Genomic DNA, 18,285 nt, shown 5'->3' with positions numbered 1-18,285 from the left:
TATCACTATTCAGTGATATCTCAACATATACTTATTGCATTTTTACCTGCATTTATCGAAATAAATACTATATATTTTTCTAAACATTGTGTGGTGTATTTTGTGGTACTATATTGTGTTATTGTATGATTTATTGAACAAATACTTTAGACATTACATTCTAAGTTAAGCCTGACTGCTCAGTGCCAAGCTACCAGACAGTGGGCACAGGATAGTTTGGATTGTGTATGACTTACCCTGACTAGAGTGAGGTCCTTGCTTGGACTGAGGGTAACCTGACTACCAACCAAAGACCCCATTTCTAACAACTTCATTGCAAAGTGTGTGCACATATATATACACAGTGCGTTTTGTATTGAATCACATATTTTCCAAATTATGAAGCTGTTTGAACAGTCAAACTTTAGCCATCATTTAAAATTTTTAAATTTGCATCAGGCAACATAATATTTAGGACATATAGGCCCTCATTCCGACCCTGGCGGTTTCAAACCACCAGGGTGGAGGGCAGAGGAAGCACCGCCAACAGGCTGGCGGTGCTTCCCGGGCCATTCTGACCGCGGCGGTAAAGCCGCGGTCAGAAAAGGGGAACCGGCGGTTTCCCGCCGGTTTTCCCCTGGCCCAGGGAATCCTCCATGGCGGCGCTGCTTGCAGCGCCGCCATGGGGATTCCGACCCCCTTCCCGCCAGCCTGTTCCTGGCGGATTACACCGCCAGGAAGAGGCTGGCGGGAACAGGTGTTGTGGGGCCCCTGGGGGCCCCTGCACTGCCCATGCCACTGGCATGGGCAGTGCAGGGGCCCCCTAACAGGGCCCCACAAAGATTTTCAGTGTCTGCTTTGCAGACACTGAAAATCGCGACGGGTGCCACTGCACCCGTCGCACCCCTGCAAATCCGCCGGCTCCATTCGGAGCCGGCTTCCTCTTTGCAGGGGCTTTCCCGCTGGGCCGGCGGGCGATCTTTTGGAGATCGCCCGCCGGCCCAGCGGGAAAGTTGTAATGACCCCCGCGGTCTTTTGGAGGTTTCTGCCCGGCGGGCGGCGCCCGCCGCCCGCCGGGGTCGGAATGACCCCCATAATATTTAATTTAAGATGGATGTAATCATACAGTAATATACATTCTCTTACAAGTTAGAAGACATTTGTGAAAGTAAATACCACAAAAATGTTGAAATATTAGGTTAGATACACTACACCTTCAGGAAACTTTATTGCCTTATGCAAATTATGCATTTGCCCCGTATTTATGGGAAATTGGCATACGGCAGCACTGCCAGTCTTCTTGCTGCGCTACCCTACACTAATGTGAAAGGACAGGAATGTATTTATAAAATAAGATGCATTCCTGTCCTGTCCCTCTGCGCCGGTGCACAATTGGCTGCCTAGCACCACCACAGGCACCCTTGCACCATAGTGTTGCACGCAGTCTGTTTTGTGCAGGAAGGGACACATTCATACACAAAAACAATCACAAGAGACGTTTTCTTCCATGTGTGCTGCACAATGCAGGACACGTGAAAAGAGGAAAAAATGAAAAAGATTCGCCTGCTTAGGGGAGGCATGCTGTTTTGGTGCTGCCCCAGGCTTACATGATTTTGTAATTCTGGGGCAGCTTCAAATTCTCTGGGTGTTGCTTAGGAAAACCCACCACATCGCCCGTGGAATGCCTCCCTGGTGCAGAGTAAGGAAGTGCAGCGACTTGCACTGCTTTGTCTTATCTATGATGCCATGCAAAGCTATGCAAAGCGGCTTTGTGTGCCTCATAGATATGGTTGAAAAGTTTGCACTGCAGGAGATTCACAAAAAGTGATGCACCGGCAGCAAGAGCCTCTCATAAATATACCCCTGTGTTTGCAGACTGGATGTAGATGGTTATTTTGTATCATTATGAACTTTATTTTTCATACCTTCCAAGAAACGTTATCTTCTGTAACATGAGTCTCATATTCCAAACACTGGCTGGGGACCTTTCCTTTGGGAGGGTTCCATTCAATAATTGCATCTTCTGAATCTTCACAGTCTGGTGGAGATGCCACATTTACATGTTCAGGAGGAGAAGGTTTGACTAAACAAAAACACAAAGGGAAAATCAATATATATCATTGTGCCATTGTTATCCTGCTAAATTGTTTTTTGTAGTAATTAATTAGTGGGAGCCATTCCACCACAGGGCAGCTGCCATTCATGAACCTGGAGGATCTCTCTGATTAAGGTGGGCCTCCTTATGCAGTGATTTCATGCCGTGACCCCTCCGCCTTCTAGACAATTTTGTAACAAAAATCCTTTCAGCAAGTTAGTTGAAACACTTTCTACAGTAACTGTTTGCCATTGCAGAAGAAAACTTTAGATATTGGGGTGGTCACCCACAAGGTGCATGGAAGCACTGGTGGCTGGGGCACTGGCTACCGGTGTTCAATTGAGGCCCTCAGCTTTAGGTAATCATTCACTGAACAGGAGCAATGATAAGGTGTACCTGTTCTTAAGAACACACAGTTGAATTTTGCGTTCTACCTGAACATCTAAGCACTTGAGAATAATGTGTGAAAGCATCATGAAACCTAGCAGATGTTCCCATGATTGCATTTATAGGCTGTATACATTCTAAAATATTGTTTTGTTCACATTTTGTGAAGATCTAAAGACTTACAGACTCACATGTGCAACAATTCAGGAACTTAGGGCCATATTTATACTTTTTGACGCAAAACTGCGCTAACGCAGTTTTGCGTCAAAAAAATTAGTGCCGGCTAACGCCATTCTGAAGCGCCATGCGGGCGCCGTATTTAATCAATGACGTTAGCTGGCGTTAGCCGCCGGCGCTGCCTGGTGTGCGTGGAAAAAAACGACGTACACCAGGCAGCGCCGGCGTAGGGGGATATGGAGCTTGGGCGTCAAAAAATGTCAGGCTGAGGCAATTTTTTCGCCTCAACCCGATTTGCGCCATTTTTTTTGACTCCCATCCCCCATTGAAATGACTCCTGCCTTAGCAAAGACAGGAGTCATGCCCCCTTGCCCAATGGCCATGCCCAGGGGACTTATGTCCCCTGGGCATGGTCATTGGGCATTGGGCATAGTGGCATGTAGCGTGGCACAAATCAGGCCCCCTATGCCACAATTTTTTTAAAAAAAAAATACTTACCTGAACTTACCTTAATGTGCCTGGGATGGGTCCCTCCAGCCTTGGGTGTCCTCCTGGGGTGGGCAAGGGTGACAGGGGGTGTCCCTGGGGGCATGGGAGGGCACCTCTGGGCTCCTTCCGAGCCCACAGGTCCCTTAACGCCTGCCTTTTCCAGGCGCTAAAAAACTGCGCTAAAGCGGCCGTACGTCATTTTTTTGGACCCGCCCACTCCCGGGCGTGAATTTTGCCCGGGAGTGTAAATACGGCGCACAGGCCTCGGAGTCAATTTTTTAGACGGGAACGCCTACCTTGCATATCATTAACGCAAAGTAGGTGTCCACGCTAAAAAATGACGCAAACTCCATGTACTTTGGCGCTAGACGCGTCTAACGCCAAAGTATAAATATGGAGTTAGTTTTGCGTCGGAATTGCGTAAAAAAAAACTACGCAATTCCGGCGCAAACGGAGTATAAATATGCCCCCTTGTGCATTACTGGATCCTGCACTAACTCCGGGAAATCGTAATCAGCATGCCATCCCAACTGAAGTGCAGGTGCTCTCCGCACTCCATTTCCTGGCCACGGGCTCATTTCAAGTGACAGTGGGCATGGGTGCTGGATTTTCACAGCCAATGTTCAGCATGGTACTGACAAAATTTCTGAATGCAATTGTACGACATCTGCAGTCCTATGTGAGGTTTCCCCAAAGTACTGACCTCCCTACCATCAAGTCTGAATTCTATGCCTTTGCCAACATACCCCATGTTATAGGTGCCATTGATGGCACCCACATAGCAATCCTACCCCCTAGAGTGAGTGAACAGGTGTACAGAAATAAAAAGAACTTTCACTCCGTGAACATCCAATTGGTATGTACTGCAGACCAGTAAATCTCACATGTGAATGCCATGTTCCCAGGTTCAGTCCATGATTCCTTTGTGTTGAGGAACAGTAGTGTGCCACAGAAGATGGAACAACTCCAAGAGGACAGAAGGTGGATCATAGGTAAGTGTACCTGTCACCAACTGGCACATTGCAGAGAACAAGCCTGTCTGACTAAGGGGCATAACAATGACGACTCTGTATTGCACCATTTTCTAGGTGATTCTGGCTATCCAAACTTGCGTTGACTCCTGACACCAGTGAGGAATCCCAGGACGGATGCAGAGAGGAATTATAATGAGGCCCGTGGACGTACTAGGAGGGTGATAGAGTGAACTATAGGTCTCCTGAAGGCTAGATTTCGTTGCCTACATATCTCTGGGGGTTCCCTGGCCTATGGGCCTGATAAGGTGTGTAGAATGGTGGTGGCCTGTTGCATGCTGCACAACGTGGCAGTGAGACATTCTATCCCCCTCTTGGAGGTGGAGGGTGCTGTATGTCCTGATCAGCTACCTCAGAAAGGTGAGAAGAGTGATGGTGATGATGAGGAAGGGGAAGATGGCAATTTCAGGAACCAACTGACACAACTCTACTTCCAGTTAATGTGTGGGACTTGGGCCTGACATTGGGGTTTGTGAGAAATACTGTCAATGTGCTCAATCATATAGGGGGGGGTTGGTAATGATAGGAGAAACATGGCCCACTTCTGCATGGTACACACTGAAATTATATGCATTTCCTCATTGCCAGCATTTAGGCACACAGGACTCCCTTCATGCACAGATTTGACAATAAAGTTGTTCTCCGCCAGTTGCATCCATATTTCACTTTGTTCACAATTTAACACAGGGGACAGTGTTACACGTGTGATATGTGTTTTATTGGTTGAAGTGAGTGAATAGTTCTATTTACAGTGATGGCAAGTCGTAAAGGGGGGTGTCCTCAAGACCAACACAGTGGCAGCCTTGTTGGTAGTATTGATGGGTCCATCTTGTCTTACAGTGGTTCATATTGCCTCTTAGCAATGTGTGGTTGGTGATTGGGTGGGATGGTTGCTGTGCATATTGTTGCTGAGTTACTTATTGAAGGGGGCCTTGTTCTTAGCTGGGGTTCCAGTGCCATATCTTGGCCTGAGGGTCTGTTTGGGCGCCTGCTGTTGATCTTCAGGGGGTGACATGGTAGGCCCTTGGGTTTCCTGTGTGGGTAGTTCCTGGGATGTTTCTGCTGATGGGGTAATCTAATGCTGGTTATCCGGTGCTGTTGTGGGGGCCTCTTGTCCTGTGTGGGTGTCAGACTTGTTTTTGACTAGCTGCAGCAGTGCTCCTGATATGGTGGCCATTGTGGCGTTGTTCTCTTTCCACTGCTCCATGGCCTGTTGGTGGTGTTCCTGCTGCATCCTCTGACTGTGCTCCAGGGTGGACACAATCTGTGCCAACCTGTCATGGGTATGCTGGTAGACCCCCAATACCTCTGATCTCACGTCCTGGGCTGCTGCATCCATCCTGTGACCTCCCCACGGCCCACTGCCACCCTTGCACTTGCCCTGGCCCCCTGTGCCTGTGTCCCCTGCACAGGTCTGGCAGTACCACTTGTACTGGGGCCCTCGCCTTCCTGCATGTTGGGAGTGGGAGACTGTGGCCTCTGTACCTGTGTTCCACCAGTCTGTGGCCTGGATACACTAGTGTGGGGAAGCCTGCCCTGGGCTGCTGGTCTTGACTGGGTGGTAGGGGTGACAGTGGTTTCCTGGGTGGGGCTGCTACATGGTGAGAGTCTAGGACTGTGTGAGGGGCCTGCCTACTCATCAGTGTCCAGGGATCCTTCACCAGTGTCCTGTGAGGTGCCTCTGTCTCCATGGGGGGCACCAGCACTCCTTGTCCCATCCGTTAGGGTTGCATGGGTGGTGGTGCCTGTTGGGGGACATAGACATGTCTGTTACATCTGCATGAACGTTTGAGGTGAACAGCACTGGGCTATTTTGTGCTGGTGTTACTTTCAGTTGCCTTTCAGGGTGACTTTGTGAGGTTGGCATTGCATTTAGCCCCAGTGTGGGGTTGCATTGTGGTGGGGGGTGTCATTCTATTGTGGGTACGTGCAGGGGTAGGTGACTGTGCACAGCGGGAGGGATGTGGGCCTGTTAGTGGGTTTGTGGTCATGCAGGGGGGGTGGATGTAGTGGCTGATGCCTGAGTGGGGTGTTGGTCCTGGTGGGTGTGGGGTGGTGCATGCATTACAGGTATGGTGTATATGAGGTATCTGTTGATGACTTACCCGAGTCCATTCCTCCAGTGAGTCCGGTGAGTCCCTCAGGGTGCAGGATGGTCTGTACCTTTTGCTCCCAGTCTGTGTATTCTGGTGGTGTTGGTGGCGGTCCTCCCCCAATCTTCTGCACTGCGATGTGGTGCCTTGATGCCATGCCCCTGACCTTCCCCCGCAGGTCATTCCATCTCTTCCCGATGTCGTCCCTGGTGCGTGGATGGTGTCCCACTGCATTGACCCTGTTCACAATGGTCTGCCACAGCTCCATCTTTCTTGCGATGGGTGTGTGCTGCACCTCGGCACCCAATATTTGTGGCTCCACCTTCAAGATCTCGTCCACCATGGTCCTTAACTCCCTTTCGGTGAAGCGTGGATGTTTAGGGGATGACATGGTGAGTGTGGTGAATGGTGTCAGGGTTCTTCTGTGGGTCGGTGTGCGTCTCCTGTATGCTGGCGTTCGCTGTCTGCCTCTGGTGCTCTCCGTCTTCTTGGCCTGGTTTTGTTGCAAAGGATTGTGGGGTGTGTCTGGGGGTGTTTTATAGGGTTCTGGATGTGTGTCAGGTGTGTGGGTCATACGCCTATCCAATGTGTGCACTTCTTGCTGTTGAGTCCACTTGCCAGCCGTGGCGGGCGCAGCCGCCAATGGCCGTCCACTGTCCGCCAAGGTGGAGGGCGGGATGTGGGTGTGCTTAGTGGTGGCAGGGTGGGGAGGTCCGGGATTCCTGCCAACAGGGTCATGGCGGGGAGTGGTGGTCTGGTGATTTTGGCGGGGTTGGAATTTTCGTTCATTATATGGCGGGTTTCCATTCACCACCAATGATGGGATTCTGTTCACCGCCGCCACAGTGTTTCCCACCGTGTTCATAATGACCGCCATAGTCTCCAACCCCCTACAATGTGGCTGGGACAGGGCAAAGAAGAGGCAAGGGCTTGTGTACTACAGAGACTTTCCTTTGATGTTTACCTACCTCAAAAGCAGAAATGAGTATAAGTATTGGACTGCTGACCCCACACCTTTAAATTACTTCTGGATCAAGAAGAACCTCTGCCAAGGAGAAGAGCTTGATGCTTCAGGAGGACCTGCACTCTGCTGTTGCTTTGCTGTGCTGGCCTGCTGCTTCTGCCTTAAGAGGGAAAAGACTGGACTTTGCTTCTGAAATCCTGCTTGTGACATTTCTCCAAGGGCTTTCAACTGAGCCTGCTCCCTGTTCTGAAGACTCAGGTCCATCAAAGACTTCATCTGCCAGCACCTGGGCTCTCTCGCTAAGACCCCTTCACTGCCAAGTGGTGCCACATCCCATCCCTGTGCCTTTAAAAAGAGAAGTTGATGAACCCATGGTGAAAATCTACGCACCAGAGCCAACCAGCAGAAAAATCGATGCAGTGTCTGTAACATGGCTGGAAAAATTGACGCAGCGCCAGTGAAATCGACAAATCGACAGCTCAGCAGGATTCAGCACTGCTGTGTGTCTGGATTTTCCACGCCCATCCCTGGGCATCAAAATCTTCAACATCATCGTTCTGACAAGAGGCTGCTTGTCCAGAAATTGACGCATTGCTTGCCTAGACGGGAAAGAATCGGGCCATGGCCTCAATTGTGAGTAAGGAATCACATCACTTGCGTTTTCCGACGAACACTCACCCATGCGGCTTTATTTTTGATGCATACCAGGTACTTAGTGCTAAAACAATGTATCCATTGATTTCTATGGATTAAGACTCTTTTTACTCTAAAAATTAATATCTTTGCTTGTGTATGTTGGATTTTTGTTTTTTCGTCTTGTTTGATTTAGATAAATATTGGCTATTTTTCTAAACTGGTGTGGACTCCTTTTGTGGTGTTTTCACTGTGTTACTGTATGTGTGTGTACACATACTTTACACTTTGCCTTTTAGGTAAGCCTGACTGCTTGTGCCAAGCTACCAAGGGGGTGAGAAGGGGTTATCTGAGCTGTGTACCTCTCTTACCCAGACTAGAGTGAAGGTCTCTACTTGAACAGGGTGTAAACTCACTGCCAATTAGAGACCCCATTTCTAACAAAGCTTAACAGCTTAGCAGTTGAAGTTGTAATTATGAGCTCTCGACAATGCAGAATACAAACTGAGAACCCCAGCATGCCACCAAGATTTACAGACCCACAGCTGAGGAGGTAAGCACTAAATAAGATATTTGAAGGTATCATGCACAAACAGCAAGAGCAAAACTGGATGCAATAACACAACCAGAGAAGAAGAAAACAACAAACATGGAGGAATCTAAAATCCAGGTGTGATTTGATGCAAAGAAGAAAGCTACAAAAAACAATATGTTGAATGAGCCTTCCACCCTAACTCTATCCACTGTGCCCCAGAGGAAAACAAGATACCCAGAAGGGAGTGAGCCACTATCACAGTTTCAAATGCAGTCAAGCATTTCAGTCTGTTCAATCTCCACTGCCCGATTCTCCAAAGCTTCCAAAACCATCCTGTCCTATATTTAAACCATTGTTTGTGTCATGTCTGAATCCCAACACTTGCTTCAAAACTCTACTTGCCCTCTAAAGTCCAGCTGTCAACTCTTTCCAACTCGCTGCTGTTTATGGTGCTCTGTAATCATAACAGTTGGATATTTGTGCCAGGCTGTAGTAAGGAACCCTAGGCAGATTTAGCTGGAGAAATGGTTGCTTTGGTGATAGTGTACCAGCAACCACTTCTGATATGTTTCATACACATCATCAATGTCTGTCATTGGCAGACTCACAGCCTTAAATAATTGAAACATGAATAGCTGAGAAAGGATGATAAGCCTGCAATTACAAAGAGTATGCCTATGCAATTGTCATTATGACCTGTACTATTCAAGCCAGAGGCTTAGTTACAAGGTAATCAATCCATTGAACCAAGCCCTCATATGCATCCCAGGCACATTGAAACCAATTGCCCCTTTTGTATCCACTACCTCACTGTTTGGAAGACACTCTGTGCATGTTAGAAATGGGGTCTTTGTTTGGCAGTCAGGTTACGCCCTGTCCAAGCAAGGATCCTCACTCTAGTCAGGGTAAAAGAGAATCACCCTCAGCTAACCCCTGCTTACCCCCTTGGTAGCTTGGCACGAGCAGTAGGCTTAACTTCCGAATGATAGGTGTAAAGTATTTGTACCAACACACAAAGTAATTCAATGAAATCACTACAAAATGATACAACACAGGTTTAGAAAACTAGAAAATATTTATCTAAACAAAACAAGACCAAAACAACAAAAATCCACAATACACAAGTCAAGTTATCAATCAAAAACCAAAAAGAGTCTTCATGTAATTTGAAACACACAGCTAAAGCTGTTAGCGTGAAAATGTACCTTGAGAGTTTCAAAAATTACCCTGCACGGACATCAAAAAGGGCTTACGATGCGCTGATTTCACTCACGAGCTAGACCTTGCGTCGTTTCTCCTTTTGTCAGGTCGGTGTGCGTTGTTTCTTCTCTCTGAAGGAGAGCGATGCATGGATCCGGTCAGCGCTCTCGGGTCCAGGCATTGTGTTGTTTTTACATGCCCAGCGGTGTTTGCATCAGAAATTCAGCCGCACGATGGTCCAAAAACCACGTAGCGCGGATTGCGATCTCCCCGGTCTCCGTCGGTGATGCTGCGCGTCATTTCTCCAGCCGCAGGCGTCGATCTTCCGGTCGCGTTGCAGACGAGCATCGATTTTCAGCTGCAAAGCCGGCGGCAGGTCGATTCTTCAGCGGCAGATCGGAGTTGCATCAATCTTTTCCCCTCACTGAGGTCAGTGCGTGGATTTCTCACTCTTGAACTGCCAGCTTCTCCTTTAGGGTGCCAGGAACTGGATGGACACCGCTTGGCAGAGTAGGAGTCTCTCTAGAGACTCCAGGTGCTGGCAGAGAGAAGTCTTTGCTGTCCCTGAGACTTCAAACAACAGGAGGCAAGTTCTAAATTAAGCCCTTGTAGAGTTCTTCACAAGAAGGAAGGCAACACAAAGTCCAGTCTTTGTCCTCCAGCACAGGCAGCAGCAGCAACTGCAGGAGGTCTCCACCAAACACAGTCACAGGCGGGGCAGCTCTTCTTCCTCTGCTCTTCTCCAGGCAGAGGTTCCTCTTGTTTCTAGAAGTGTTCTAAAGTCTGTGGTTTTGGGTGCCCTTCTTATACCCATTTTGCCCTTTGAAGTAGGCCTACTTCAAAGCAAAGTCTCTCTTGTTTGTGAAATCTTGCCTTGCACAGGTCAGTCCCCAGATACACACCAGGGGGTTGGAAACTGCATTGTGTGAGGGCAGGCACAGCCCTTTCAGGTGTGAGTGACCACTCTCTCCCTTCCCTTCTAGTACAGATGGCTCATCATGAAATGCAGACTACACCCCAGCTCCCTTTGTGTCACTGTCTAGTGAAAGGTGCAAACAGCCCAACTGTCAAACTGGTTCAGGAAAGGAATCCATAAACAGGTAGAGTCCAGAAATGGTTTGTTAGACCTGACATGCCTTAGGGTGGTCACCCCTAACTTTTTGCCTGCCTCCCTCCACTTTTTGGACCCTGTTTTGCTGGCTTTTAGACTCTGCGCACTTTATCACTGCTAACCAGTGCTAAAGTGCATATGCTTCCTCCCTTTAAACATGGTAACCTTGGATCATACCTGATTGGACTATTTAATTTACTTATAAGACCCTAGTAATGTGCACTATATGTGCCTGGGGCCTGTAGATTAAATGCTACTAGTGGGCCTGCAGCACTGGCTGTGCCACCCACTCAAGTAGCCCCGTTACCTTGTCTCAGGCCTGCCATTGCAAGGCCTGTTGTGTGCAGTTTCACTGTCACCTCGACTTGGCATTTAAAAGTACTTGCCAAGACTAAACTTCCCCTTTCTCCACATATAAGTCACCCCTAATGTGTGCCCTAGGTAACCCCTAGAGCAGGGTGCTGTGTGGGTGAAAGGCAGATCATGTACATGTGTAGTTTACATGTCCTGGTAGTGTAAAACTCCTAAATTCGTTTTGCACTACTGTGAGGCCTGCTCCCTTCATAGGCTAACATTGGGGCTGCCCTCATACAGTATTGAAGTGGTAGCTGCTGATCTGAAAGGAGTAGGAAGGTCATATTTAGTATGGCCAGAATGGTAATACCAAATCCTGCGGACTGGTGAAGTTGGATTTGATATTACTATTCGAGAAATGCCACTTTTAGAAAGTGAGCATTTCTTTGCACTTAAATCTTTCTGTGCCTTACAATCCACGTCTCACTGGGCTTAGTTGACAGCTCCTTGTGCATTCACTCAGACACACCCCAAACACAGGGTACTCAGCCTCACTTGCATACATCTGCATTTTGAATGGGTCTTCCTGGGCTGCGAGGGTGGAGGGCCTGCTCTCACACAAAGGACTGCCACACACCCTACTGGGACCCTGGCAGAGAGGATTGTACTGAAAGGGGACCTGGTGCACTTCTTAGCCACTCTTTGAAGTCTCCCCCACTTCAAAGGCACATTTGGGTATAAAACAGGGCCTCTGCCCTACCTCATCAGACACTCGCCGGAGAAGAAACCAGAACCAGAACCTGCATCCTGCTAAGAAGAACTGCCTGGCTGCTCAAAGGACTCACCTGACTGCTTTCTCCAAAGGACTGCTGCCTTGCTGTTGGCCTGCTACCTTGCTGAACTCTTGTCTGGCTGCAAACGTGCTCTGCAAGGGCTTGGATAGAGCTTGCCTCCTGTTCCCTGAAGTCTCAGGACCAAAAACACTTCTCTTTTTCATTTGGACTCTTCGTGCACCGAAACTTTTGATGCACAGCTTGTTCCGTGGCGAGAAAAACGCCGCACACTGACGCTGATCGACGCAACGCCTTCGGGGCGACCGGAACTTGGACGCACGGCCTCGCAAGGACAACGCCGGCCGAGTTCCAGAGGGGAAATCGACGCAACGCCTGCCGTGAGAGCGAAACTTCGACGCACAGCCCCGCAGAACGATGCGCAGCCGGAAAACAAGCAGGAGAATCCACGCACAGACCCGGGACATCTGGTAATCCCTGTGATCCATAGAAAGAGACTGTCCGCACGCCTGAAAACGACGCGACTTCCCCGCGTGAAAAATAACGACGCAAGTCCGTGTGTGCTGGGGAGAAATCAACGCACACACCATTTTTCCACATATCTCTTCTTCTGCGGCCCTTTGCGGAGATTTTCCACTCCAAACCAGGTACTTTGTGCTTGAAAGAGACTTTGTTTGCTTTTTAAAGACTTAAGACACTTTGAAGGTCATTCCAAGTTTGGCGGGCGGCCAAACTTCCCCCGTCAAAAGACCGCTCTGCGGTCAGAAGACCGCGGGGGCCATTTTGACCCGCCGGCCCAGCGGGAAAGGCCCTGCAACACAGGAGCCGGCTCCGAATGGAGCCAGCGGTATTGCAGGGGTGCGACGGGTGCAGTTGCACCCATCGTGATTTTCACTGTCTGAAAATCATGCTGGGGCTCTGTTAGGGGGCCCCTGCACTGCCCATGCCAGGGGCCCCACGACACCCGTTCCCGCCATCCTGTTCCTGGCGGTAAAAACCGCCAGAAACAGGATGGCGGGAAGGGGGTCAGAATCTCCATGGCGGCGCTGAGATTCAGCCCAGCCAGGGGTAATCCGGCGGGAAACCGCCGGATCCCCTTTTCTGACCGCGGCTTTACCGCCGCGGTCAGAATACGCAGGAAAGCACCGCCAGCCTGTTGGCGGTTCTTTCCGTCGGTCACAGCCCTGGCGGTTTTTACCGCCAGGGTCGGAATGACCCCCTTTATATCACTTTTCAGTGATATCTCTACAATTTCACATTGCATCTTTATTCGTTTTGACCTACACTTATCCAGATAAATATTATTTATTTTTCTAAACACTGTGTGGTGTATTTTTGTGGTGCTATATGGTGTTATTGTATGATTTATTGCACAAATACTTTACACATTGCCTTCTAAGTTAAGCCTGACTGCTCGTGCCAAGCTACCAGAGGGAGGGCACAGGATAATTTTGGATTGTGTGTGACTTACCCTGACTACAGTGAGGGTTCTTGCTTGGACAGAGGGTAACCTGACTGCCAACCAAAAACCCTATTTCTAACATGGATCAAGCAAGAAAATGCCCTCTTTCTAAAAGTGGCATTTTCAAACACACAATCGACTTTACTAAAAGATTAATTTTCAAATTGTGAGCTCAGAGACCCCACACTCCTTAAGTCTATCCGCTCCCAAAGGTAATCTACACTTTAATCATATTTAAAGGTAGCTCCCATGTTAACCTATGAGAGGGATAGGCCTTGCAAATGTGAAAACCGAATTTAGCAGTATTTCACTGTCAGGACAGATAAAACACATTACTACATGTCCTACCTTAACCATACACTGCACCCTGCCCGTGGGGCTACCTAGGGCCTACCTTAGGGGTGCCTTACATGTAAAAAAGGGAAGGTATAGGCCTGGCAAGTTTGTACACTTGCCAAGTCAAATTTACAGTTAAAACTGCACACGCAGACACTGTAGTGGCAGGTCTGAGACATGATTACATGGCTACTAATGTGGGTAGCACAACCAGTGCTGCAGGCCCACTAGCAGCATTTGATTTACAGGCCCTGGGCACCTCCAATGAACTGTACTAGGGACTTACTTAGTAAATCAAATATGCCAATCATGGATAAACCAATCAACCATACAATTTACACAGAGAGCATATGCACTTTAGCACTGGTTAGCAGTTCAAAAGCCAACAGCAACAGGTCAGAAAAAATAGGAGGCGGGAGGCAAAAAGATTGGGGATGACCCTGCATAGGCAAAAAAGTCCAACAGTGCACCTCTGTAAAACTGACCAGATCTCAACATTTCATCATTAGTAAACCTGACAATGTCCTGATGTCAATATAATATATTCTGCCTACTATTGGAGACACTTGGCCCCATATTTATGGACTTTTGGTGCAGGACAGGGCAGCAAGCGCAGAGCTGCGCTGCCCTGCATCAAAGGGAAATGGCAGGATTGTACTGTATTTAACCAATACCGAACATTCCTGTCCTTTCCCGCTGCGCTGGTGCCATTTTGGCAGCCTAGCACCAACCCAGGCACCCTTGCACCATGGTGCAGGGGTTTCTATGTTGTAGGAAGGATTCCTTTTGTGCAGGAAGGAACACCTTCCTACACAACAACAATCCTAGGAAACTTTTTCTTCTATATGTGCTGAAGAATGCAGCATGCATAGAAAGCAGCACACATAGAACTGCAGCACACTTAGAAAGAGGAAAAAACAAGGAGAAACAGATATTTCTCCTCGTTGCGCCTCCCATGGGTAGGCATAATGGTTAGGCATATCAGCAGGTTTATAGGCTCTTATAAATCTGGGGATGCATCAAAATCCAAGGGTGCTGCATGGTACCTGGTAAGTTCACTGCTCTGCCTCCCGTGGCTCCACCTTGCAAGTAGAGCCTGTAAAGAAATGGCTCCCTGTTGCAGTTACCCCCCACTTTTTGCCTGATACTGATGCTGACTTGACTGAGAAGTGTGCTGGGACCCTGCTAACCAGGCCCCAGCACCAGTGTTCCTTCACCTAAAATGTACCATTGTATCCACAATTGGCACACCCTGGCATTCAGATAAGTCCCTTGTAACTGGTACTTCTAGTACCAAGGGCCCTGATGCCAAGGAAGGTCTCTAAGGGCTGCAGCATGTCTTATGCCACCCTGGAGACCTCTCACTCAGCACAGACACACTGCTTGCCAGCTTGTGTGTGCTAGTGAGGACAAAACGAGTAAGTCGACATGGCACTCCCCTCAGGGTGCCATGCCAGCCTCTCACTGCCTATGCAGTATAGGTAAGACACCCCTCTAGCAGGCCTTACAGCCCTAAGGCAGGGTGCACTATACCATAGGTGAGGGTACCAGTGCATGAGCATGGTACCCCTACAGTGTCTAAACAAAACCTTAGACATTGTAAGTGCAGGGTAGCCATAAGAGTATATGGTCTGGGAGTCTGTCAAACACGAACTCCACAGCACCATAATGGCTACACTGAAAACTGGGAAGTTTGGTATCAAACTTCTCAGCACAATAAATGCACACTGATGCCAGTGTACATTTTATTGTAAAATACACCCCAGAGGGCACCTTAGAGGTGCCCCCTGAAACTTAACCGACTATCTGTGTAGGCTGACTAGTTTTAGCAGCCTGCCACAAACCGAGACATGTTGCTGGCCCCATGGGGAGAGTGCCTTTGTCACTCTGAGGCCAGTAACAAAGCCTGCACTGGGTGGAGATGCTAACACCTCCCCCAGGCAGGAATTGTCACACCTGGCGGTGAGCCTCAAAGGCTCACCTCCTTTGTGCCAACCCAGCAGGACACTCCAGCTAGTGGAGTTGCCCGCCCCCTCCGGCCAGGCCCCACTTTTGGCGGCAAGGCCGGAGAAGATAATGAGAAAAACAAGGAGGAGTCACTGGCCAGTCAGGACAGCCCCTAAGGTGTCCTGAGCTGAGGTGACTCTGACTTTTAGAAATCCTCCATCTTGCAGATGGAGGATTCCCCCAATAGGGTTAGGATTGTGACCCCCTCCCCTTGGGAGGAGGCACAAAGAGGGTGTACCCACCCTCAGGGCTAGTAGCCATTGGCTACTAACCCCCCAGACCTAAACACGCCCTTAAACTTAGTATTTAAGGGCTACCCTGAACCCTAGAAAGTTAGATTCCTGCAAACTACAAGAAGAAGGACTGCCTAGCTGAAAACCCCTGCAGCGGAAGACCAGAAGACGACAACTGCCTTGGCTCCAGAAACTCACCGGCCTGTCTCCTGCCTTCCAAAGATCCTGCTCCAGCGACGCCTTCCGAAGGGACCAGCGACCTCGACATCCTCTGAGGACTGCCCCTGCTTCGAAAAGACAAGAAACTCCCGAGGACAGCGGACCTGCTCCAAGAAAAGCTGCAACTTTGTTTCCAGCAGCTTTAAAGAACCCTGCAAGCTCCCCGCAAGAAGCGTGAGACTTGCAACACTGCACCCGGCGACCCCGACTCGGCTGGTGGCGATCCAACACCTCAGGAGGGACCCCAGGACTACTCTAAGACTGTGAGTACAAAAACCTGTCCCCCCTGAGCCCCCACAGCGCCGCCTGCAGAGGGAATCCCGAGGCTTCCCCTGACCGCGACTCTTTGAACCTAAAGTCCCGACGCCTGGGAGAGACCCTGCACCCGCAGCCCCCAGGACCTGAAGGACCGGACTTTCACTGGAGAAGTGACCCCCAGGAGTCCCTCTCCCTTGCCCAAGTGGAGGTTTCCCCGAGGAATCCCCCCCTTGCCTGCCTGCAGCGCTGAAGAGATTCCGAGATCTCTCATAGTCTAACATTGAAAACCCGACGCTTGTTTCTACACTGCACCCGGCCGCCCCCGCGCTGCTGAGGGTGAAATCTCTGTGTGGACTTGTGTCCCCCCCGGTGCCCTACAAAACCCCCCTGGTCTGCCCTCCGAAGACGCGGGTACTTACCTGCAAGCAGACCGGAACCGGGGCACCCCCTTCTCTCCATTCTAGCCTATGTGTTTTGGGCACCACTTTGAACTCTGCACCTGACCGGCCCTGAGCTGCTGGTGTGGTGACTTTGGGGTTGCTCTGAACCCCCAACGGTGGGCTACCTTGGACCAAGAACTAAGCCCTGTAAGTGTCTTACTTACCTGGTAAAACTAACAAAAACTTACCTCCCCCAGGAACTGTGAAAATTGCACTAAGTGTCCACTTTTAAAACAGCTATTTGTCAATAACTTGAAAAGTATACATGCAATTTTTATGATTTGAAGTTCCTAAAGTACTTACCTGCAATACCTTTCGACTGAGATATTACATGTAGAATTTGAACCTGTGGTTCTTAAAATAAACTAAGAAAAGATATTTTTCTATACAAAACCTATTGGCTGGATTTGTCTCTGAGTGTGTGTACCTCATTTATTGTCTATGTGTATGTACAACAAATGCTTAACACTACTCCTTGGATAAGCCTATTGCTCGACCACACTACCACAAAATAGAGCATTAGTATTATCTATTTTTACCACTATTTTACCTCTAAGGGGAACCCTTGGACTCTGTGCATGCTATTCCTTACTTTGAAATAGCACATACAGAGCCAACTTCCTACATTGGTGGATCAGCGGTGGGGTACAAGACTTTGCATTTGCTGGACTACTCAGCCAATACCTGATCACACGACAAATTCCAAAATTGTCATTAGAAATTCATTTTTGCAATTTGAAAAGTTTTCTAAATTCTTAAAAGACCTGCTAGGGCCTTGTGTTAGATCCTGTTTAGCATTTCTTTTAGAGTTTAAAAGTTTGTAAAAGTTTGAATTAGATTCTAGAACCAGTTGTAGATTCTTAAAAAGTATTCCAACTTTTAGAAGCAAAATGTCTAGCACAGATGTGACTGTGGTGGAACTCGACACCACACCTTACCTCCATCTTAAGATGAGGGAGCTAAGGTCACTCTGTAAAATAAAGAAAATAACAATGGGCCCCAAACCTACCAAAATACAGCTCCAGGAGCTTTTGGCAGAGTTTGAAAAGGCCAACCCCTCTGAGGGTGGCAACTCAGAGGAAGAGGATAGTGACTTGGAGGAAAATTCCCCCCTACCAGTCCTATCTAGGGAGAACAGGGTCCCTCAAACCCTGACTCCAAAAATAATAGTCAGAGATGCTGGTTCCCTCACAGGAGAGACCAACACCTCTGAAATCACTGAGGATAACTCCAGTGAAGATGACCCCCTGTTAGCCAGGATGGTCAAAAGATTGGCTTTGGAAAAGCAGCTCCTAGCCATAGAAAGGGAAAGAAAAGAGATGGGCCTAGGTCCCATCGATGGTGGCAGCAACTTAAATAGGGTCAGAGATTCTCCTGACATCCTAAAAATCCCCAAAGGGATTGTAACAAAATATGAAGATGGTGATGACATCACCAAATGGTTCACAGCTTTTGAGAGGGCTTGTGTAACCAGAAAAGTAAACAGATCTCACTGGGGTGCTCTCCTTTGGGAAATGTTCACTGGAAAGTGTAGGGATAGACTCCTCACAC

General features: G+C 48.7%; 1 protein-coding gene across 4 annotated transcripts in view; it reads right to left on the bottom strand.

Moving 5' to 3' along the window:
* Window positions 1-18,285, bottom strand: part of IL13RA2 (interleukin 13 receptor subunit alpha 2) — a 623,741-nt gene that overhangs the window by 194,213 nt on the left and 411,243 nt on the right. For all 4 annotated transcript variants that reach the window (XM_069212556.1, XM_069212557.1, XM_069212559.1 and 1 more), the window contains exon 7: window positions 1,905-2,062. In XM_069212556.1, the coding sequence (XP_069068657.1) occupies window positions 1,905-2,062 (158 nt within the window). The remainder of the gene's footprint in view (window positions 1-1,904; window positions 2,063-18,285) is intronic.

The sequence above is a fragment of the Pleurodeles waltl genome, chromosome 2_1 (genome assembly GCF_031143425.1).
Source record: "Pleurodeles waltl isolate 20211129_DDA chromosome 2_1, aPleWal1.hap1.20221129, whole genome shotgun sequence".
NCBI classification, from domain to species: Eukaryota; Metazoa; Chordata; class Amphibia; order Caudata; family Salamandridae; genus Pleurodeles; species Pleurodeles waltl.
The sequence above is the reverse complement of the archived record's forward strand: the minus strand, read 5'-3'. Positions and strand labels throughout refer to the sequence as shown.